This window comes from Macrotis lagotis, chromosome 4, assembly GCF_037893015.1.
Source record: "Macrotis lagotis isolate mMagLag1 chromosome 4, bilby.v1.9.chrom.fasta, whole genome shotgun sequence".
NCBI classification, from domain to species: domain Eukaryota; kingdom Metazoa; phylum Chordata; class Mammalia; order Peramelemorphia; family Peramelidae; genus Macrotis; species Macrotis lagotis.
The window spans coordinates 99,779,814-99,804,437 of record NC_133661.1 but is presented as its reverse complement, the minus strand read 5'-3'; the positions used below and the strand labels follow the sequence as shown (position 1 = coordinate 99,804,437).

The window sequence follows — 24,624 nt, the reverse complement described above, 5'->3', positions numbered from 1 at the left end:
AATAATTCTTCCTTTGTAATTTCTTTAAAGCCTGTTTTTGATAGTGAAATAATCATCTTTTTCATTCAGAGACAAGCTTTGTGAATAATAGTACTATTAGACTATATTCATCCTATAGGAAATTGAGATCATTGTTTATTTTATACTTGCCCCTTTCTACACATATTTATATGCTTATTACATATAGAACAGGGCAAGTAGAAAGGCAGAGAGATAGGAGAAATATAGCATATTGCTCTAATAGAATTTTCATCTAAAAACATTTATTGCAAGTATTTGTTTCTTAGATTTTTTTAAAAATCCTTTTTAGTGTGCTTCGAACTTTCATTTAAGTGAATTTTACATTATTTTTGTTTTATGTGAGAAGACTATAAGTATCATTTTTTTCTTCTTCAGGAAACACAATAGCAACAATAAACATTGGAAATAATTTGCCAACCAAAGAACTGAATACTGTAAGTTATCAAGTTTTTTTTTAAATTCTTTTTGGTTAAAAAAAATCCAATACTGAATTGGAGGTAAGAATTGCTTCAAAAAGGGGCGGCTAGGTGGCATAGTGGATAGATCACTGGCCCTGGAGCCAGGAGTACCTGAGTTCAAATCAGGACTCAGACACTTAATAATTACCTAGCTGTGTGGCCTTGGGCAAGCCACTTAACCCCATTTGCCTTGCAGAAACCTAAAAAAAATAAAAAAAGCTTCAATTGGAAGTAATAATGTTTAGATTCAGTTTACCAATCTTTTATCTGATGAAAGACATTATGACATAATGAATTAAAAACTGACTTTGGAGACAAGAAAATCTGTATTCAAATCCTACCTGGTATAGACCATATATGACCCTAGGCATTTCATACCTTGGCATTTCACCTTTCAATTCTCTTGGCTGCTTTCTAAGATAAGTTCTTAACCTAAAATCTATTGGGAGCATATACTTGGTGGAAAAATTATGTCTTTATTTCTCTGTAGTTGGATTTCCTTTCTATTCCATTACATTTTATTTTATAAACTTTTAAACATTATTAAAGAGGCCCCATTGGCTTCACCAGATAGCCAAAGGGATTTTTTTTAAGAAAGATTTTATTTCTTTTGAATTTTAAAATTTTTCCTTTAATCTTACTTCCCTCCCTCCACCACCACACAGAAGGCAATTTGCCAATCTTTACATTGTTTCCATGGTATCATTGATCCAAACTGAATGGTGATGAGAGAGAAATCATATCCTTAAGCAAGAAAAAGTATAAGAGAGAGCAAAATTACATAATAAGATAACAGTTTTTTTTTCCTAAATTGTAAGCAATAGTCTCTTAGTTCAAACTCTATAACTCTTTCTCTGGACACTGATGGTATTCTCCATTACAGACCCAAAATTGTCCCTGACTGTTGCACTGATGAAATGAGCAAGTCCATCAAGGTTGATCAGCACCCCCATGTTGCTGTTAGGGTGTACAATGTTTTTCTGGTTCTGCTCATCTCAGGTTAGCATCAGTTCATGCAGATCCTTTCAGGCTTCCCTGAATTCCCATCCCTCCTGGTATCTAATAGAACAATAGTGTTCCATGACATACATATACCAGAGTTTGCTAAGCCATTTCCCCAATTGAAGGACATTCACTTAATTTCTAATTATTTGCCACCACAAACAGGGCTGCTATGAATATTTTGTACAAGTGTTGTTTTTACCCTTTTTCATCATCTCTTCAGGGTATAGACCCAGTGGTGGTATTGCTGGATCAAAGGGTATGCACATTTTTATTGCCCTTTGGGCATAGTTCCAAATTGCTCTCCAGAAAGGCTGGATGAGTTCACAGCTCCTCCACAATGTACTAGTGTCCCAGATTTCCCACATCCCTTCCAACATTGATCATTGTCCTTGCCTGGTCAAATTGGCCAGTCTGAGAGATGTGAGGTGGTACCTCAGAGATGCTTTAATCTGCATTTCAAGTAATGATTTAGAGTAATTTTTCATATGACTATGCATTGCTTTGATTTCCTGGTCTGTAAATTGCCTTTGCGTATCCTTTGATACAGAGTTGGGGAATGGCTTGTTTTTTTGGAAAATTTGACTCAGTTCTCTCTATATATTTTAGAAATGAGTCCTTTATCAGAAATACTAGTTGTAAAAATTGTTTCCCAACTTACTACACTTCTTTTGATCTTGATTACAGTGGCTTTGTCTGTGCAAAAACTTTTTAATTTAATGTAATCAAAATTATCTAGTTTGTTTTTAATGATGTTCTCCATCTCTTCCTTTGTCATAAACTGTTTCCCTTTCCATAGATCTGACAGGTAAACTACTCCTTGATCTTCTAATTTTCTTATAATATTGTTTTTGTATGTCTAAATCCTGTATCCATTTGGATTTTATCTTGGTATAGGGTGTGAGGTGTTGGTCTGATCTAAGTTTCTGCAATTACTAACTTCCAATTTTCTCAGCAGTTTTTATCGAAGAGAGAGTTTTTATCCCAATAGCTGGACTCTTTAGGTTTATCAAACAAAAGATTATTGTAATCATTTCCTGCTATTGCACCTAGTCTATTCCACTGATCCACCACTCTATTTCTTAGCCAGTACCAGACAGTTTTGAGGACTGATGCTTTATAATATAATTTTATATCTGGTAAGGCTAAGCCACCTTCTTTTGCACTTTTTTTCATTGAATCCCTGAAAATCCTTGACTTTTTATTTCTCCATATGAATTTACTTACAACTTTTTCTAACTCATTAAAGTAATTTTTTGGAATTTTGATTGGCAGGGCACTAAACAGTTAGTTTAGTTTTGTTAGAATTGTCATTTTTATTATATTAGCTCGACCTATCCTTGAACAGTTGTTTGCCCAGTTATTTAAGTCTGAGTTCATTTATGTGAGAAGTGTTTTGTAATTGTTTTCAAAAAGTTTTTGAGTCTGCCTCTACATTGTCTGAGGTTACTTTGAATGGGATTTCTCTTTCTAGCTCTTTCTGCTGTATCTTGCTAGTCACACACACACACACACACACACGTGTGTGTAAATGTTGAGGATTTATGAGGGTTTATTTTATATCCTGCTACTTTGCTAAAGTTGCTAATTATTTCTAGTAGTTTTTTAGATGATTTTTTGGGATTCTCTAGGTATACCATCATGTCATCTGCAAAGAGTGAGAGTTTTTTCTCTTCATTCTCAATTCTAATTCCTTCAATTTCTTTTTCTTCTCTTATTGTTGAAGCTAACATTTCTAATACAATATTGAACAGTAGTGGTGATAAATGGGCATCCTTGTTTCACCCTTGATCTTATTGGTAATGCCTCTAGGTTATCCCCATTGCATATAATGCTTGTTGATGGTTTCAGATAGATCTAAGGAACTATCCAGTTATTCCTATGCTCTCTCGTGTTTTTAGTAGGGATGAGTGCTTTATTTTGTCAGAAGCTTTTTTAGCATCAATTGATACAATCATATGATTTCTGATAGGTTTGTTATTAATATAATTATACTAACAGTTTTTCTAATATTGAACCAACCCTGCATTCCTGGGATAAATCCTACTTAGTCATAGTGTATTATCCTTGTGATAACTTGTTGCAGTCATTTTTGTTTTAGGTTTTTTTTTGCAAGGCAAATGGGATTAAGTGGCTTTCCCAAGGCCACACAGCTAGGTAATTATTAAGTGTCTGAGACTGGATTTGAACCCAGGTACTCCTGACTCCAAGGCCGGTGCTTTATCCACTATGTCTCCTAGCCGCCCCTGTTGCAGTTGTTTTGCTAAGATTTTATTTAAGATTTTTGTATCTATATTCATCAGGGAGGATAGGTTTATAACTTTCTTTCTCAATTTTAACTCTTCCTGGTTTAGGTAACAGCACCATATTGGTGTCGTAGAAAGAGTTAGGCAGAGTTCTGTCTAGAATTGGAATTGTTCCTTAAATATTTGATAGAATACACTTGCGAATCCATCAGGCCCTAGAGATTTTTTCTTAGGGAGTTTAATAATGGCTTGTTGAATTTCTTTTTCTGAGATAGGGTTGTGTAGATATTTAATTTCCTCTTCATTTAACCTGGGCAACTTATATTTTTGTAAATATTTGTCCATTTTGCTTAGATTGTCAAATTTATTGGCATAGTTGGGCAAAATAATTCCACATTGTTATTTACCTCATTGGTAGTGAGTTCACATGATGAACCTTTTTCATTTATGATACTGCTAATTTGCTTTTCTTCTTTCTTTTCTGACCAGAGTTTATCAATTTTATTGGTTTTCCATAAAACCAACTCTTGGTTATATTTATTAATTCAATAGTTTTCTTGCTTTCTATTTTAATAATTTCTCCTTTAATTTTTAGAATTTCTAATTTGCTATTTAATTGGGGGGGTTTATTTGTTCTTTCTCTACTTTTTTTTAGTTGCACATTTAGTTCATTGATTTCCTCTTTCTCTTAATTTATTCATATAAGCATTTAAAGATATAATATATCCCCTGACAGCCAGCTTGAGTGAATCCCATAGGTTTTGGTATGTTGTTTCATTATTGTCATTATCTAGGATGAAATAATTCTTTCTTTCTATAATTTATTGTTTGATCCACTCATTCTTTAAAATGAGGTTATTTAGTTTCCAATTAGTTTTGGGTCTATATCTCCCTGGCCCAATATTGCATTTGATTTTTATTGCATTATGATCTGTGAAAGATATATTCACTCTGGTACATGCCCTCGTAGATGGTCAGTTTTTGCGTAAGGGCCATGTACTGCAGAAAAAAAGTATATTCCTTTCTATTCCCATTCAGTTTCCTCCCCAGGTCGATGATATCTAGGTTTTCTAACAATCTGTTTACCTCCTTAACTTCCTTCTTGTTTATTTTTTGATTCAATTTATCTAAATCTGAGAGTGGGAGGTTGAGGTCTCCCACTAGTAGAGTTTTGCTGTCTATGTCTTCCTGTAGCTCTTTCAACTTCTCTAAGAATCTGGATGCTGTACCATTGGGTGCATAACATATTTAGTATTGAAATTACTTTTTTGTCTATGGTACCTTTTAGGAGGATATATATTCCTTCCTTATCTCTTTTAATGCTGTCTATTTTTGGAGCTGCTTTGTCTGAGATAAGGACTGCTACTGCTTTTTTCACTTCAGCTGAACCAAAATACATTTTGTTCCAACATTGACCTTTACTTTCTATGTATCTGCTTCAAATGAGTTTCTTGTAAACAGCATATTGTAGGACTATGGTTTTTAATCCACTCTGCTATTTGCTTACATTTTAAGTGAGAGTTTATCCTATTCACATTCTAAGTTATAATTACTAACTCTTATTGCCCTCCATACTATCTTCCCTCTGTTTTTATTTTCTCCCTTTTTTCACTTTATCCATTTTCCCCAGTATTTTGTTTCTGAATACCTCCTTCAGTGTGTTTGCCTTTTTGTATCAGCCCCCCCCTTTTCCCCTTTACTCCTTCTTCCTTCCCTTCCTTCTGTTACTTCCCCTTTTTCTCCCCCCTCCCCTTTTCCCCTTTTAATACTTGAAAGGTAAGATAAGTTTCTTGACTTAACTGAGTGTGTATGTGTAAGTTAACTTTAAGCCAAGTCTGATGAGAGGAAGATTGAGGTGGCTCTCAGTGTAGTGCCTGTCTTCTCTCCACCATCTTGGCCAGAAGTTTCTGACAAAAGAATTTTTGATACAAAAAAAGATTAGTCTGTATAAATTGAAGAGAAAGAAAAGAGAGTTTCCTTATCTGGGAATTGCTTCTACCACAGGTCTAATCCCCATCCCTTTAATCTTTTAACTAAGAATTTGAAAATTATTCAGATTTTAATATTGCTTTCTTTTCTTTATAGAAGCTTAGTACTCATTTGTCTCCTGCAAAACCAAAAATGTTACAGAATTTGAGTGAGAATCCTTTGTCTCTAAACTATGATTCTAAACTGTTCAACTCATTAATACCTTCACCTCGTTCAACTACTTGCCATCGGTGTGGGCTGTATGGTAAGTGTCTCAATTTTCTTTGAGGATTCTTGCTAACATGTATATGTACCTAGATATTTCTGAAACTGTATAGGAAATCAGGGTAAAATTTACTGCATATGGGCTCTTATGTATTGGTATAGCAAAAGGTATGCATTTTTGGTATTTTTTTCCTAAAAAGGCATCTTTTAGACTGGAAATAGGATTTTGCTGCTATAATAGGTAACACAGTATTGTAGAATTAGAGTATCTGGATTTGAATTCTGGATATGTTCATTATATAGGTTGTCCATATAAGACTTATTGGAGCACAATTTAATAGACTAACAACCCTCCTTCTTTAGTTCATTGGGATACAGTATGACTCTGCTGATTTCTGTTATTTCTGGTTGTTGGAGTTGCCACAAGTAGTCCCACTTTTTCCTCAGCTTTCAGCTACTTTCTGTTTTATTTCTGAGTGTCTTGTAGACAGGAGGACTATGTCTAGGGCCTTGATTATCCCTCTTCAGTCTTTCTCCCTGGAGTTGCCTTGCTATATCCAATGTTGCCTTTGCATGGAGGAACCCAAGGCTTATTGGAGTCAGAGGGGGCCATCTGCTCTCTTTCTGCTTTCCCAGATAACTAGCCATATCAGCTCAATATATTTTTTCCCTTCTGATTCCTTGGGTCACTTTGTTTTCTATAATTCAACCCATTCTTGTGTGACTCTTGGGGCTCTGGTACAAGCAAGGCAGACAAAAGAATTAAAAATTTTAAAGCTGTATTGCATGTTAGCAGTTCTTAAATTTCATATGCAGGTCCTTCATAGCAAAAGTTTAGGGTAAATGGAAAAGGTCCAGTTGGACAAATGTTTTTATTAACCAGCAAGGTAAGACTAAAAAGTGTTGTCTATTTTTGGGAAGACTTTGATTTAAAGGAATCCTTTGCAAAGTTTTTTCTTTATTTTTTTAGGAAGTTTGAGTCATTTTTAGAAATTCTCTGGGGTTACATGTACCCAGGTACCTTTGGTGACCTATCTACCTGGAAATAAGGTTTCTTCCCATCCAAATCTGTGATTCTATATGATTTTAAATAGAATTGTGAATATAGAGTCAGCATGGCAGTATAGATAGAAAGTTGGCCTTTGAATTAAGAGCCAAGACCTGGGTTTGAGCCCCTACCATTTGACTCAGGAGAGTTATGTGACTAGCTGATCTCTGGACCTTGGTCAACTTCAGAGGCACTTGAGTTACAAGAAAATTGCTAATCCACATTGGAGAGAATTTTTAGACTGGCAAGTTCTCCACAGAAATGGATTCACAACTTCCTTGTCCCCTTAAAGGCAAACCAGACTTCATAAAAGAGAATCTGTTCCTACTACATATATGTATTACATATCTCAGTTTTACAAATGAGTAAACTCAGGCTTTTAGAATTAAGTGATTTGACCATGGTTATATAGCTGTTGCATATCTGAGGCAGGATTCAAACTTAGGTTTCTTCTATCTCCAAGTCCAAAGCTTCTTTCTCTTCACTACAATGGCAGCAGCAGTAGCAGCAATTAGCATTTAGATTGCACTTTAATATAAATATTTTATTTGTTTCCCAATAATTTACAATAGTAGTTTCTACCTATCATTTTTTGTAATCTTTTGAATTTTACAATTTTTCCCCAACCTCCCCTTCCCCCCCCCCCCCCCCACAGAAGGCAGTCTGATAATCTTTACATTGTTTCCAGGCTATACATTGACCAAAATTCAATGTGTTGAGAGAAAAATCATATTAGATTACACTTTAAAATCTGCAAAGCACTTTACATATCACATTTAGTCCTTATTAAACAACCTTGTGAAGTAGGAATATTAGTGTAACTGATGATCGTGATTCACAAATATGTGCATTGTCCCCAGTACCTTAATTTTTTTAGTATATTGAAGGAGCCCTTACTAGGGTCTCATTCAAATGTTATGAATTGCATTGTATTCAAGAATAGGTATTGAACTTTAAATACCACCTGAGAGGTTTTTGTTGGATTTTGTAGCCCTGAAAAACTAAAAGCTTGAACACCCCTGCTTTTGAGCTAACTTTGAGAATAGAATGAGGACATACCTTCATACATAAAATAATATAACATTATGCTTTTATTATCCCAGGTTGAAGTACAGACTGAAAATATAGCTTCAGAGTAAGTTAAGATAATCTGCTCTAGACTTGTTTCTCCTTAAATTAGTGAAGAAACTAGGATTTCAAAATATTATTACTATTATTAATACTTTTGCTATCATGGACATTTTGAGGTTTGTGGGAAAGGTGTATGTATGCATTCCACAATTTGTCTCTTTACAGAGACAGAACATGAGGTTAGATTGATCATATGAATTTGACCTGGTTTATTAATTCTAATGTTGTTAATGCATTTTTGAATCTTCTAATAGGGATGGATCAGTTAAAACTTTGAAATTATGAAAACAACACTAATAAATTAACCTGTTAATTGTATTAATGTTTAATACTGACACAAATGTAATCATAGGTAGTATAAAATAGCATTGTTCTCTTTAGACTTTAATCTTAGGGATTTGATTGTATGACAAAACATTACTGAAAAAATTATAAATTATAACTTAAAAATTTTTGGATTTTAATCTAGAACAACACAATAGTAACTTTTTATATTGTTTAGGATCCCTGAGGTGTTCACAGTGTAAGCAAACATATTATTGCTGTGTAGCATGCCAGAGAAGAGATTGGTCTGCACACAGCATTGTGTGCAAACCTATTAAACAAAAGTAAGTATATGAGATTTATATTTTATTATGAAGGAAGTGGTTTTAAAAATATATTAAAGTTAGGGGTGGCTAGGTGGTGCAGTGGATAGAGCACTGGCCCTGGAGCCAGGAGTACCTGAGTTCAAATCAGGACTCAGACACTTAATAATTACCTAGCTGTGTGGCCTTGGGCAAGCCACTTAACCCCATTTGCCTTGGGAAAAAAAAATATATTAAAGTTAAAACTGTGAAAGATCAGTTTAACTATTCATCCTATTTAGAAACATTTGCTTATTAGAGACTTAACCATTGGAGACATTAATATTTTAAGTTTCAGGTAACATTTAGCTTTTTCTTTGGGGAGTTGACTTTTTTCCTTGTATCTTATACTTTGTGACAGGTGATGTAGACTAGTGTCCACTTAGTGGTGCTACTAAAATTTAGCCTGTTCATATCTAGCTGATGATACCCATGCTTTCTGCATTCTTCAGAGCTCTTAATGAACTCTGATGTAGAATACATTTTAGTCAGTAGGTGGCACTGCCTTTCCCTCAGTCACTAACCCCTTGGTTCCATCAGAGCCTGGCCCTTAGATGTGTTTCCATTGCTTTTCCAGTGGTTACAGGATCCCCTCTGCTCATTTAGAGTATGCTTGCCCGAATTCATGTCCTGCTCTCTTTTCCCATTGGCCTTTCTCAAAAGATTGTGATGCTGCCCATGGTTCAGAATTGAGCTTGCAAAATGAAAATAGTATCAATTAGAATTATGGAAATCTCTGCAGGTCTGTAGGTCTCTGCCTTCATCCATCAATTTCTTCAGTCTGACCAACTTTCTGTAATACCATTCCACACTGTATTCATATAAATGTTCATTATACAAAGAAAAAGATTCAGTGCTTAAGTGCTACTCTGTATAGCACTCACAGATTAATGACTTTACTCCCTTCCTCAGTTCTCTCAAGAATTTCTTGAAGTAGAAAACTTTCTTCTGAACACTTCTCCTTTTACTCAGGTGATGAAAGGATTAGGGACAGGAGTTGTGAATCCTAGGGCCTCATTTTAGAGGACTGGAGAGAATAGGAGGCAAGAGAAGTGAGAAGTATCCCTTCTGTCTCTCCAGATAATACTACTCCCCCCACCACTGCCAAAGCTGTTAGTCCAGTCAAGTTCCGCTTTTAATCTAACTCAGGTGCTAATTTCTCAGGAAGCATCTTGTTCACTGGAGGTCCCCTGTCACTGCTTTGTTGTAGCAGAGAGATTTTGTGTAGCTCAATGAGTTAAGACTTGCAAAATTCCTTAAGATGGACAGGTTATAGTGCAGAGTTCTGACAAAATGTGATACACTGGAGAAGGAAATGGTAAACCACTCCAGTATCTTTGCTAAGAAAATCCCAGGAACCATACTAAAATGATAAAAGAGATGACATTGGAAGATGAGACCTTGTGGTCAGAAGGTGTCCAATGTAATAGTGGGGAAGAGTGGATAAGTACAAGTAGTTATGGTACTAATGAAATAGCTCATTCTCTCATGCTCTCACATTCTCTCTCTCTCTCTCTCTCTCTCTCTCTCTCTCTCTCTCTCTCTCTCCCCCCCTCCTCTCCTCCCCCTCTCCTCCTCCCCCCCCTCTCCCTCTCCCCTCTTTGATTTGGTCAGAACTGTACAGTTTTAACCATAACCCTTCTTTGCTCAAATCACTTCAGAGGCTTTCTGCAATCAAACAAATAAACATTTCAGGCCTTCATCCCCTTTCTTTTTTACATTGTGCATTTCCCTTGTACTTGGGTAGTTCTTTTACTGATTGAACTATTTGCTCTTCCTTTCCATACTTGTTTGTCCCTATGATGAAGCATTCCTTACCTGGAAATTCCTTTATCATCTATCACTGTCTTTGTGATTTTATCTACATCCAGATTTAATGCTACTTCTAGAATTTTCTCCCTCTTCTCCCTTTAGAAATTATTTTTCTTTAGTACTTCTTTTGTGTGCCTATTATAGTCTGCTCTATGGTTATTGTAATATGTTTTATTTGCCTTCTTGTCATCCATTTCAACAAATGTTCAAGGTTCCTTCTGAATTAGAAACCCCATGACGGAAGAGAATATGTCTTACTGAGATTTTATTTTTCCCAGCATCTAATATGATGGTCTTCATATATGACATCCTTAATAAATACTGGGTAATTTAAATATATTAAAACATGTTATTAATTTTAATACAGCATAATTTCAGTGCCTCTTTAAGTAGTTTATGAATTAAAGAGAACTATAATAATACCCTTATCACTAAAATCAAGGAAAATTTTGGATAACTAAATATTATTCATAGAGTTCCTAACATACATAATGTACTTTATTGTTGCATTTTTCTATAAAAAGGTTTTTGTTTTTAAGAATAATTATATTTTGTTCAATTCTAAAGTATTAATATTTTAATCATTTGCTATGTTCCAGTTTCCTTAAACCTGAAGATAATAAATTATCTTGTGAAACAAAGAAAATGGAAGTGAATAAAGAGGTATAACATATTTCTCTTTACATTTAGATTTAAATTTGAAAATTTTTTTATTAAATTTAGAGTAGCACTTGTTTTGTTGATTCAATAGTATATCCTCATACACAATATTAAGAGTAGAGTCAAATGTAGCTAGAAATCATTTGTAAAATGTGTTTTAGACTCTCTTGTGAGAATCTTACCTTCTCTACAAAGTAATTTTTTTATGCCTCTCTTTCCATTGTGATTTTTTGACTTAACAAATCTATAGGAAGACAACAATTCTTTTTTAATATGTGGGCTAGATAATTACAAATCACTACAGATTTAGACTCAACAGATTAATTACCATTTGTGTTCCAGTGTAACTCTTCCACTTGAAGTTCTTTTTAGAGCCTATTTTACTCCCTATGAAGCATTCCTCTTCCTCCAAAAAGATACTGTTAAGCTACTGTTCATACACATTTCCATGTATTAAAAAGGAAGCACAGAATAAATAATTTTATTTACTAGGAATTTAGCCTATTTTGTATCTGGGCAAATCATCCCATATTTCCCTTGAAATGTTGGCTAAATATTAGGAGTAGAAAGAAAGTTAAAGACTACATGCTTTGACCTTTAGGATTTTAATATTTCTTAAGTCTGAGTAATAAAATTGGTTTTACAGATTCTGGGAATTTTTGCTCCATTCAGTATAGCATGAGAGTCAAACCTTTTAAGTTAGTAACTTTCTATTTCTTAACAGGATGATTATCAATTTGGAATCACCACAGAAGTATTAGGATGTACTAAGAAAATAATGTTTTCCGATTTACAAAATCTGCAGCTAAGAAAAACTGTGGAAATAAAGGTATTACTTGTGTAATGTGTTCCAACATTTCTCAAAGGATTAAAAACGATTATATTTCTTACAGATCCCAGATACTTTCTTCACTCTTAGCTTTTGGTGAATTTATGATACTTTTCTTTGCAAATATCAGTGATAAAATAATTAACATAGATTCTATTTGCAAGCTATTCTGAATATTCATGGAATCTTTTTTTTAAATGCTTCTAGGAATTTTATGTTGCAGTTGAATATTAATAATTGCATATTTCCCTTTTTACTGTCAAAAAGGGTACAGTTACTGAATTCAAGCACCCAGGTGAATTTTATATACAGATCTGTTCTTCGGAAGTTTTAGAATGTATCAGAAAACTTTCTACAAGCTTGAAAGAATCATATATGAATGTGATGCCTCAAGAAGACTATATCCCTATTAAAGGGGAAATCTGCGTTGCCAAATACTCTGTGGATCAGGTAATCTTTAAAATAATAATAATTTACATTTTTTTACCACTTTATCATTTAAATAATCCTTAGGAATACCAATGCCAAAAAAATCTATTTAGAGTTAATTGTAAGTCTAATCTCATAAGATTTCTTTTCTTTTTTTAATATCTCTACCATTTGCTAGTTGCAGGTTAGTTAGCAACTTTTCTTAATAACTTGCACATAATTGAATCATAAAACATGACAGTATTACAGATAAAAATATTTAGTTGTACATAATAAATATAAAATTATACTAATTGTAATAAATTTTTAGAGAGATTTTGTGGGATTCCTTGAAAAGGGGGAAAATGATTTTTTTTAATGCTTATTTCAAATAATATAATAACTTTCCATTTATGTATAACATAGATTAGTTTGAATTCTGAAATTCTGTTAAAAAGCCTTGTATTTTTCCTGTAGACCTGGAACAGAGTAATAATACAAGATATTGATATACAGCAGAAGAAAGCACAAGTATTATATATTGATTACGGAAATGGAGAAATTATTCCAATGAGCCGAATTCAGCAACTAAACAAAGATATTGAACTCTTTCCCCCCTGTGTAAGTTTCTTGATTTTTTGTTTCTGTCAAGTTCCTAGTAGTGTTAAATTGAATTCTAGGGAAGCCAAGGTTTCCTTGCAATTTTTTTTCCAATATTGTGGGGTTTTTTTAAGATTTTATTTATTTTGAGTTTTACAATTTTTCCCCTAATCTTGCTCCCTCTCCCCACCCCCAACAGAAGGCAACTTGCCAATCTTTACATTGTTTCCATGCTATAAAATGATCCAAATTGAATGTGAAGAGAGAGAGAAACTGCATCCTTAAGAAAGAAATATAAAGTAAAAGAGATAGATATAGCAAGATCAGACAATAAGATAATTGGTTTTTTTCCCCTAAATTAAAGTTAATAGTCCTTGGTCTTTGTTCAAACTTCACAGTTCTTTCTCTGGATACAGATGGTATTCTCCATTGCAGACAGCCCCAAACTGTCCCTGATTGTTGCACTGATAGAATACCTTGCAATTTTTAATGGAGCACTTTGAGCAGTCTTTAATAGTGATATCTCCCTTCAGATTATTATGAAATTTTATCATATCTTTACAAATTTTTATTTTGAAAAAGCATATAATATGAAAAAATTTTCCCAAGATCTTAGGGGCATGTTTCCTAGACCAAAATTTATAGGTTCTGTTTATATTTGAAGCACAAGTTATAAATGCTGATTATGTCCAAATTAATTTAGGAATTGTTGGTGTAAGATGTATTGCTTTGGAATGACTAGATTTTGTGCTTTAATATGCATTTCGAATTAGAATATGCAATAGTAATTGATTGTGTGTGCATGTATGCATGCATGTATGTATGACAACATATAAGAATAAGTGTAAGGTAGGTTTCGAAGGGGGTGGGCACTAGGGTTGGGGGAGTGGGAATTGGACAAGGTTTTAGTCAGTAAATATGTAGAGAGAGATGCATCTCGAAAGAAAAAAGGGTATTCCAGACATAAATACCACTGAAATGACCTGGAGGCAGGGGATGGAATATCCTGTGAGAGGAACAGAATTGTCAGATTGCAGAATAAAAAATGGGATATATAGAAATTGAAGTTGTGAATGTTTTTAAAAGTCTGAAAGAGAAGTTTTACGTGACTAACTTGGGAATATATTTTACAGGATTGTAAACATATAACGTATATCAAATTGGCACAGTTTGAGCAACCAAACTAGCATTTGAATAATGAAAGAATTTCACAATGATTCATGACTCATGGTGATAGGGGACAGATAAGTTTTATTTCATTGGTGCAAGGTTATTGCATGAGGGCTTTATCCCTAACAGATAAGCAACTAGCAGGGGGAAAAGCCAAGATTTTCACACACACACACACACACACACACACACACACACACACACGTGTATATATATATATATATGTATATGTATATATATGTATACACACACATATGCATGTAAATATGTAAATGTAGGCCACGGGATGGCCTACATGCTGGGAAAGGGGGTAGGGGTTGGCACAAGCAAAGTGTAAAGAATTCTGTAGGGGTATTCAGGGATAACAGGATCATTTTGAGCTAATAAAGAGCTAACAGTTTGTTATCATGTTGGGCTCCTACCTCTGTTTCCCAGTCCTTATGAGATCCTCCTGGTGACTGCAGTGGGTCCCTAACTCATTGGCAGAGACAGGTTACCCAGGTGGCTGTTAGTCTGGGATAAGGGAAGACTTTCTCAGGACTGTTTTTCAGAGATTAGAAGCAAGGAATGTTACAGAAACATTTTCTCAGAATAACAAAATCAGCATAGGTCATGATGTAGTCTTGACTACAGAAAGTCACAGAAATTAACTATTTGCTTTCTGCCTAGTATTTCCACAGCAACAAAATTACTTACTGTGTTAGGGAAGGGGGAGCAGAAGGGAGGGAAAAATTTCAAAACTCAAAACTTGTTTTAAAACAAATGTTAAAAATTTAGATGTCTATAGATTCTTAAAGAAGAAAATCAGTTATTATTTCCTATTCTTTCTATATAGAATACCTTTAATCTCTTTCAGGCTATAAAGTGCTTTGTTGCCAGTGTAATCCCAGCAGAAGGAAGTTGGAGTAATGACTGTACGAATGCTATTAAACCCTTAATAGTAGAACAGTATTGTTCTTTTAAAATTCTTGATATATTACAAGAGGAAATGATTTCTTTTGCTGTTGACATTTTGCTTCCAGGTTCTGGTAAGATGAGAAAATAATTTTCTCCATCCTCCTGTAGAATTTAAAATATGTCAGTTTTCTCACTTTTTTTTTCCAAGTATTCCTGAGAAAAAAGACAAGGAAAGATGAGATTCAACCAGTCATTTTTAAGTAATAGTCTTTTTAAAAAATTATGCAAGAGATTTTTTCCTTTCATAAGTAATTGATGTTTTAGTCTGGTCAGTAGATTTCATTAAGCAATCTTTACCAATTTGTATTTCGTCAGTATATCAACTAGCCATTGTAAGCACCTGAAAATAATTGAACATTTTAAAAAAGAAATTTGTATAGAATATTTGAGGATAATTTGATTCAAACCTAATGAATTTGAAATGAATTTAGTGAATTCAGTTAATAACATTAACATCAACATTGATCTCTCAGTTTCTGAAAGTTTTAACGATTTTGAATTCACATGATATATATGTTAAAATTGTTATAATTGGGTAGAGATTGGGCTCTGGGGTCAAGAAGACCTGAGTTCAAATGTGACCTTAGATATTAGCTGTGTGCAAATCACTACCCAACTGCCTCCAAAAAAAATTAAATAATCAACAAAAAAAGAAATTGTTACAACTCTTGCCAAACTTTTTAGCAAATACACTTTATAAAAGTTTTATAAGTATTAGCCAGTCAAGTGACTTAACACTGTTTAATTGATATTTATAATATCAATATTTTTAATATCATTTCAGAAAGTTTTGATAATTTTAATTTTACTCAATTTCAATAATTGTCATTGAATTGCCTCTAGTCTTGTTCTAAGGTTCGTGTTTTTTACTTTATGCAACATTTCCCTTTTTTTTTAATTTTATTTTTAAAAGAACTCTCAAAACAATGCCTCATAATAAGGGCTTCATTTACTAAATGATACAAATCTGTACTGTCCTTTGCACTCACTTTACTGATAAATAATATTTGAATATATACAATCTTTGCCTTTCCATTTGATTAAAAGGACATAACACATTTAAAAAATAATCACTTATGTTTTATAGGAAAACATTTAGACCTGGTGCTTTTGGAAATGGGATATGGTTTGAGACCCAAGGGACAAAATTCCAATATGCAAAGTTCAGATAAAAGTGAGTATTCATGTTGACATATTTTTTGTACCATTCATATTGACTTTTGATGGAGAATAGTATTTCTGTTTGAGAGTATGAAATAAAAGCTCTGTCTTCCTGCTTTTTTTCTCCACTATTTATTTAATTTCTTATTCCATGTAGAGTAGGTGGGTCATATTCTTAAATTTAGTTTTGAAGAAATCTTTTTGCATTTTGTTTTAAATATCATACTTATGGGAAAGAGGCTAGATTTATTTTTTTGGCATGAGATTCAGAGACTATTTCTACCAATGAAAATCAGCAACTTATCTATATTTCAGTTTTGGACTGTTGGCCAGGATGCAATGGAGGCTAGTTGACCAGAGGCAGGACCAGAAATGGACATTTCTGTAGTGCTTTTTTTTTTTTGGCAAGGCAATGGGGTTAAATGGCTTGCCCAAGACCATGCAGCTAGGTAATTATTAAGTGTCTGAGGCCGGATTTGAACTCAGGTACTCCTGACTCCAGGGCCAGTGCTCTATCCACTGCACCACCTAGCTGCCCCCTCTGTAGTGCTTTTAAGGTTTATAAAGTGCTCATAACAGCCCTATGAAAGAGTTATTTCTATTCAAAGAAATAAGAGACATAGGATTCAGAAAAGTTGCTGTCTTTCCTTGGTTATATATACACCTGATAACTATATCAAACATGGATTTTCAATTCAATAAACTATTAAGTTCTATATGCCAGACACTGTACTGAGCTTTGAGTATACAAATAAGAAAGACAGTTGCTGTCTCAGGGAGTTTAGTATCTAATGGGAAAAGGCAACACACAAAAGCAAACTGGATAGGGGATGGTGTGCTAGGAAGTACCTGGTATAAGGGAATCATGTTCTTGGAGTTCAAACCAATTAGAGTTGCAGGATGGAATTTGGAGGATTTTAATTCAGACTCCTGATTCTTCACACTCTGCTTCAGAACAAATTTTGTGCCTATTTGTCAGTTTTGTCTTGTAATTTCTAATCTGCAGTACCCTGTCTTAACTAAATATTTTCCTTATAGAGTGCTGATATGGAAGGTCAGGCATGGGCCTTTCATTTAACTTATGCAGCCATGGTTAAAACACACATGTTAAGTTAATGGAATAGTACCTAAAGTTACAAAAAAGAAACTACATATAATGGAATAAATGAATCATCATTAAAATTCATGTTTTTTAAGAAAATTGTTTACTTTTATAAGTGGATTAAAATATGTTTAAAGGTTTTTGTTAATTTTATTAATTTTAATTTATTAATTTTAAATGTTATTTGAATTTTCTGGGAAGATGATTTTGAAGATCCTGGAGAAAAAACAAACAAAGATAAAACACTGGCTGAGTGTAAGAGTAATCTGATTCCAAAGGTGTTATCTCTAAATGTTGGAGATGAATTTTGTGGTGTTGTTGCCCATATTCAAAGTCCAGAAGACTTCTTTTGTCAACAGCTACAAAGTGGACGTAAGTAAATTTCATTTTATCCAGTAGTTGTAGAATGTCAGGACTCTTCTTCTTGTATACTTCTTCATATATTTTCTTACGAATTTAAAAATGAGTATTTGTATTTTTAAAAACATACTTTCTTTTATAGGACAGCTTGCTGAACTTCAGTTATCTCTCAGCGAGTACTGTAATAAAATGTCTGCCCAATCTGACTTTTATCCAGCTATTGGAGATATCTGTTGTGCACAATTTTCAGGTAAGGTAAAATTACAGTGCCAGTTCTGTTGTGTTTGTTTGACTGCATCAATCTGCCTTGGCCCACTGTTGCTGACTTTTAATACATTTTTCCGTTTTCTTTTCCTGAAGTGATCTGTTGTAATTAGAACTAATTACAAGCTAAGAAAATAAAAATAAAATTTTCAGTTTGCATCAAGTATTAGCAACAGCAAAAATTAAATTATCAAAATGAATCAGTTCTATTCTTAAAAAGAAGCAATTGAGGCAGAACCAAGATGACAGAGTAAAGGCAGGAACTCAATTGAGCATACCCAAATTACTCTCTAAACAACTTAAAAATAACACTTCATATCTAATTCTGAAATGGCAGACCCAATAAAAAGTTTGGTTTGCACAATTTTCTAACCCAAGAAATGTAGGAGATTGAATGGAAACTTCTTCCTCACCAATGTGGTGGTGGGACCTTAAGCAAAGGACAGTGCATGTTGTGCCTTGGCAAGCTAACAGGCCTTGGAGACAGTTAATCAGTGGCAGTGGCAGGAGCTCTTAGCCCATGGACCACTAGTCAGAAGGAGTTTAGAGGGGATTCTTTGAGAGCACTGGGTTATAGTACCCTGCTGCATTGATAGTATACAGTTCTGACAAAAAGTTAAGGACAAAAAGGAATACAAGCTCAACTGCACTTAGGCCGTTAGAGGAGAAGGATCCCTGGTCACAGTTCCAGTGTGGAGAATAGTGCTTTTAGTTGCTCTCAAGAGAGCAGAGACCTGATTTCAGGTTTAGGGCTTCAAAGAGAGCTTGTGGTTACTCACATTAGCAGAGTACTGGCCAGGAGAACAGTAAATACATCCCATCTGAGCTGATGATACCACCTTGGATGAACTCTTAGATGAACTGAAGATTTACATACACATCAGAGCTAGCTTTGAAAACAAGCACAAAAAAACCTTGAGACTTGGAACAGTGCTTCATATACCCCAGGAATAGAGCCCAATTTATATAGTAAGAAGTCAGGAAGCTTACTGAAAGAAAGAGCAAACCACAGCAGCAACAACAAAAAACTAACCATAGAGGTTATTATGGTAACAGGGAAGATCAAATTGTAATCTCAGAAGAAGATGACAAAATCCAAATGGTTAAATGCAAAACCCTCAAAGCAAAAATGTCAGTTGGACAAAGACCTCCTAGAGGACTCAAAAAGTATTTTAGAAATCAGCTAAGAGAGGTGGAGGAAAAATTTTGAAAAGAAATGAGTGGTGGAAGAAAATTATTAAAAGTCAACAGCTTGAAAAAGACAAAATTGCTGAAGAAAATAGCTTCTTAAAAAACAGAATCAAACTAAATTGTTAGAGGCACAATAATTCATAGAAGAGAATTCCTTTTAAATGCAGAATTGGCCAGATGGAAAAAAGAAGCATGAAAGCTAGCTCACTAAAGAAAATAATTCCTTAAAAATTTGAAACGGGCAGGTGGAAAGCTAATGGTTTCATGAGACATCAAAAAGCATTAAGAAAAAGATAAAATAATAAAAAGAAAAAGTGGGAAATATCTCATCAAAAAAATAACCAACCTGGAAAATATATCAAGCAGGGATAATTTTAGGATTATTGGATTACCTGAAAGCCATGATTAAAAAAAGAATCTAAACAATCATCTTTCAGAAAATTATCAAGGAAACCTGTCTCAATATCCTAGAACCAGAAGTAAAATAGAAATTGAAAGAATTCATTGATCATCTTCAGAACTGAATTAAAAATTTGACTTTGAAAATACAAGGCTCAAGGCTTGAGATGTATAACAAGGTAAACATGAACGAACAAAAGTATTCAGTAAAGTTTAACTATTCATATTCCTGTATGGAAAGATTATAACTAGTAAACTCCTAATAACTATTGATATTGGGGAATAGGATGAGATAAATGGGCAGTGAGTTGACTGATAGAGTGATTTTTAAAAATTAAAATTAGGGATGAGAGAGGAATTCACTAGGAGGTGAAAAAGGTAGAACAGGAAAAATTATCTCAAAAAAGAGGTACCAAAGGAAGAGCTTTTCCAGAAAAGAGGAAGATGGATGATAGGCAGTGTTTACATTTTACTCATCAGAATTAGCTCAAAGATTGGAAATAATACAGTCTTAGAAATTTATCTCACCCAACAGAGAAATAGAAGGGAAAAGGGATTGGGGGAGGGAGGAGTGTTATAAAAGGGAGAATGTATTAAGGGAAGAAATAGTAAAAAGTCAAAACATTTTTGAGGAGGGGCATTTTAAAAAAGAACAGAAAAAATATATAAATGGGAGAAATTGGGAGGGAAATATATAGTAATCATGATTGTGAATGGAATGAGCTCAACCTCCCCAAAAAAGCAGATGGCAACATAGGTTAAAAATCAGATGTGACAGCACATTACAAGAAACCTACTTTGAAATAGAGTCAAAGAGTAAAAATAAAGGCCTCTTGAAGCAAAATCTATTATGAATAGGCCTAATTAAAAGGGATAAAAGGTACATAGATAGTAAAGTAATATTAATACTAAACATATGGGGGTGGCTAGGTGGTGCAGTGGATAGAGCACCAGCCCTGGAGTCAGGAGTACCTGAGTTCAAATCTGACCTCAGACACTTAATAATTACCTAGCCGTGTGGCCTTGGGCAAGCCACTTAACCCCATTTGCCTTGCAAAAAATACTAAACATGCATCAAATAATAAAGCATTCAAATTCCTTAAGGAAAAGTTAGGAGAAAAAAAAAGAAGAAAATAGATAATAAAAATACACTAGCTAGAGAATTTTACTCCCATATTTCAGAATAAATCCAACCAAAAAAATAAATAATGAGATGAATAGAATCTTAGTACAATAGATCTCTAGAGAAAATTGGAAATAAAATGGACTATAGGCTTCTTCCTAAAAGTGGGAGTTGAGCCGAGACCTGAGGGAAGCCAGGAAGGGTACAGGTAAGGAAGGAGAAAGATCTAGGAACAGGAAATGATTTGAGAATTAGAATATCTTTTTTTTTTCTTGTGGAGATTTGGAGAAGACACATAGTATTTCTACTAGAGAATTCTTTATTTTTGTGACATTAAAATCATTCCCACTAAAATAAGATTCTGTTGGGTATATTATGAGTATATAGCAAAGAATTGTTTATTGATTGAATCTGAAAAATTGGACTGTTTTTACATAATGAGTTTGAATATCCTCTGTGAAGTGAAAATACTTAATGACAATTTGGCAAAATATTTCATTTGGGAAGTGGTAGTTAAAAAGATGTTTTACTATTGTTGAAACAAATTTCCAGATTGCTTAAAATTCATTTAATATTAAAAAGAATGTCTTCATATAAATGTTAGAAAAGCATTTTGGTTCTAATTTATATATGTCTATATTTTTTAGAGGATAATCAGTGGTACCGTGCCTCAGTTCTGGCTTATGCTTCTGAAGAGTCTGCTTTAGTTGGCTACGTTGATTATGGAAATTTCGAAATCCTTAAATTGAATAGACTTTGTCCCATGGCACCAAGATTATTGGAATTGCCAATGCAGGCTATAAAGTGTATCCTGGCAGGTATGATGTAGTTGTAATTTTAATAGCTAGCATTTTAGTGTTCAGAATAAAAAATTTGTCATATGACAATGTACAGATTAAAGCCCAACATAAAGTTGCTTTTTTTTTTGGAAGTTGAGAAGATGTCTAAAAGGAATGTGAAATTTATACTTTTATTTCTATAAAGGGATGAATTTTACCCATATTTTAAAAGAAGGTGATGTGACAGAAATAATCAGGAATTCATTCTATAATTCCCATAAAAGTATTTTACTCATTGTTTAATATTTTATTTTGGCTCTGTGCTTTGATTAGTTGTTGAATTATTGCTTTGAGAAATATAAATAATGTTTTTAAAATGTTATTTTTAAGGAGTGAAGCCATCATCAGGAATCTGGGCTCCAGAGGCAATTTGTCTCATGAAAAAATTAATACGAAATAAGATGATTACGGTGAAAGTTGTAGACAAGAAGGAAAATAGTTCTGTAGTGGAGCTTATAGATAAGTCAGTTAAACCCAGCATCAATGTTTCTAAAATTCTTATCGAAGCTGGCTTTGCTATAGGAGAAGGCAAGCTCTTGACAGTAGATGCATTCAGTGACTTGAGAGAAATTAGTGGTAAGTAAATGTTTGATGATTCTTTATAGTATATATAACTGACCACTAAATGGGAAGTAGTTTAAGTTTAAGATAATCAACTTTAAATGACTCACAGATTGAGTAACATAATGAACAACTGTAATTACAAATGACTGATAGTGAAACATGCTATTCACTTCCACATAACCAATAGACTGAGTTATGAATTGAAATGCTTTTCTTTTTTTTTTTGCTGTTTAATTTTGGCTGTGAAAAAATCAGAAATTTGCATTGCATGACTGTGTATACATAATATATATATATATATATATATATATATATATATATATATATACATATATATATAGTTTTTGCAAGGCAATGGGGTTAAGTAGCTTGCCCAAGGCCACACGGCTAGGTAATTATTAAGTGTCTGAGGTCGGATTTGAACTCAGGTGCTCTATCCAACTGCGCCATCTAGCTGCCCCGATATATATATATATTTTTTAAGATGTTTTGTTTTTCTTGATTTCTTTGTGAGTAGTGGATGGACCAGGGAAGAAAGACTTAGGAACTGAAAATAAGTGAGTTATTGTGAAAAATAAAATTATAAGAGGATTATGTGTGGAAATGTACTGGAATGGAGTAGAGATTTAAGTCAGGGATGTTAATTAGGAAACTTTAGCTATAGTTCAGAATTGAAGCAGAGGTTGTGCGAGTAATAAGAGGGGTTCAGGTAAATATGATGCTGCAGTGGGGCATAAAACCAAAGTTTGGCAATCATTTGGGAATATGGGATGAAGTATACTTGATTTGACTATAATGCTGAGTTGATCAAATATGGATGACTGGAAGAATGGTAGCACTCGACAAAAATAATGAAATACCAAGATGACCAAGTTATTGAATTTGAGATAACTAATTTGAAATATCAAATGCACATTTGAGGGTGCAGAACCAAAGTTCAGGAGAGAGGATGGAGCTGAATGTGTGCATTTAAAAGTCTTCTCCATAGAAATGAGAGAGGCTGACATTTAAATATCAAGAGGGAATATGCTGAAGAAAGGTGGAATTGAGATCAAGGGCATAGGTAGAAAGGGCTGCCTTGTTAAAGAGAAGAGAAGGAGGTGATGTGCGGTTTTGAAATGGAGTAAAGGAATGGAAATGAAAACATTTGGTTGATAGATCCAAAGTTATCATTAGGAGACCAAGGTTTAAAATTAGTGTTAAAGATATCCAATTGAGACAGCTAACTGGCACAGTGGAAAGAGTGGTAGACTTGGAGTCAGGAGGACTTGAATTCAAATTTACCCTCAGACACTTAACTAGCTGACCCCGGGGTAATCACTTAAGCCTGTTGGCTTAGTTCCTCATCTGTAAAAATGAGCTGGAGAAGGGAATGGCAAAACACTCTAGTGTCTTTTCTGAGAAAACCACAAATGTAGTCAAAGAGAGCTGGACACAAATGAATCAACTCAGCAAAGCAAGAGCCAGTTGAAAATAATCAGAAATAGATAATGTGAAATACTGAACAGAATTCTGAACTTCAAGTCAGGAACCCAGAAATATGAGTCCTGCTGGACACTTGATTTGTAGTAATCTTAAGTAAATCATTTAGCCCTTCAGTCCCAGTTTTCTAATTTGTGAAGTAGGAATGATAAAAGCAAGTTAGTACTTTTACAGTTAATAAGGTTCAAATCAAAACAATATATATAAAACAAACCTTAAAGTGCTATTGAGGGGCGACTAGGTGGTGCAGTGGATAGAGCATCGGCCTTGGAGTCAGGAGTACCTGAATTCAGGTCCGGCCTCAGACACTTAATAATTACCTAGCTGTGTGGCCTTGCAAAAAAGTAAAAAAAAAAAAAAAAAGTACTATGGAAATGTTAGCTAGTAAAGATGATACATTTGAAGTTTTTTTGAAGTTTTTAGTGTATTCATGTAACTTTTTGATAACAGAATCAAAAATTTAGAGCTGAAAAGACCCTTAAAAGTCATTGATGAAGAAATTGAAGCCAGAGATGTTAAATGACTGCATAACAAGGGTCTGAGTTGGGATTTTAACCTAGATTTCTCTAATTTCAAGTTCTGTCTTGCTGTGCCAAATAAGCTGCTTATATGGTCTGTTTAGCTTTGTTAGGAGCAGGCCATCCAGCTTTTTTTTCAAGATTTCTGCTGAAGGAGAACATCTGTGACCTTCAGAATCTGTCACTTCTTCCCAGTCTCATTAGTATTCTTTTCTTCTCTCCTTGCTCCTTCTCTCCCCCAACATATAAACAACATAAACTGAATCTCTATTATATCACATTGGCATCAATGTGTAAGGCACGCCAGGTGATAAGATATATATTAAAAATAACTAACTGTGGTACTTTCAAAGTGTTTTAAAGTCTTAGAAAAAGGGGGGGAGTTAAGATTCATAAAAGATATAAAATATTATCTATGGGAGTTTTTTCTGTTTGTATTCTGAAGCAGTTTACTTTTTAT

The 24,624-nt window shown here is 33.8% G+C and overlaps 1 protein-coding gene across 6 annotated transcripts in view; it reads left to right on the top strand.

The window, feature by feature from the left end:
- The window catches only part of TDRD1 (tudor domain containing 1), a 68,565-nt gene that overhangs the window by 14,514 nt on the left and 29,427 nt on the right, over positions 1–24,624 (top strand). For 5 of the 6 annotated variants that reach the window (XM_074233633.1, XM_074233634.1, XM_074233632.1 and 2 more), the window contains exons 3-15: positions 397–455; positions 5,813–5,960; positions 8,602–8,707; positions 11,137–11,200; positions 11,922–12,026; positions 12,294–12,476; positions 12,912–13,055; positions 15,061–15,232; positions 16,249–16,335; positions 17,626–17,796; positions 17,927–18,034; positions 21,409–21,579; positions 21,931–22,176. In XM_074233633.1, the coding sequence (XP_074089734.1) occupies positions 397–455; positions 5,813–5,960; positions 8,602–8,707; positions 11,137–11,200; positions 11,922–12,026; positions 12,294–12,476; positions 12,912–13,055; positions 15,061–15,232; positions 16,249–16,335; positions 17,626–17,796; positions 17,927–18,034; positions 21,409–21,579; positions 21,931–22,176 (1,764 nt within the window). The remainder of the gene's footprint in view (positions 1–396; positions 456–5,812; positions 5,961–8,601; positions 8,708–11,136; positions 11,201–11,921; positions 12,027–12,293; positions 12,477–12,911; positions 13,056–15,060; positions 15,233–16,248; positions 16,336–17,625; positions 17,797–17,926; positions 18,035–21,408; positions 21,580–21,930; positions 22,177–24,624) is intronic. The other variant, XM_074233635.1, reaches the window with a different exon arrangement.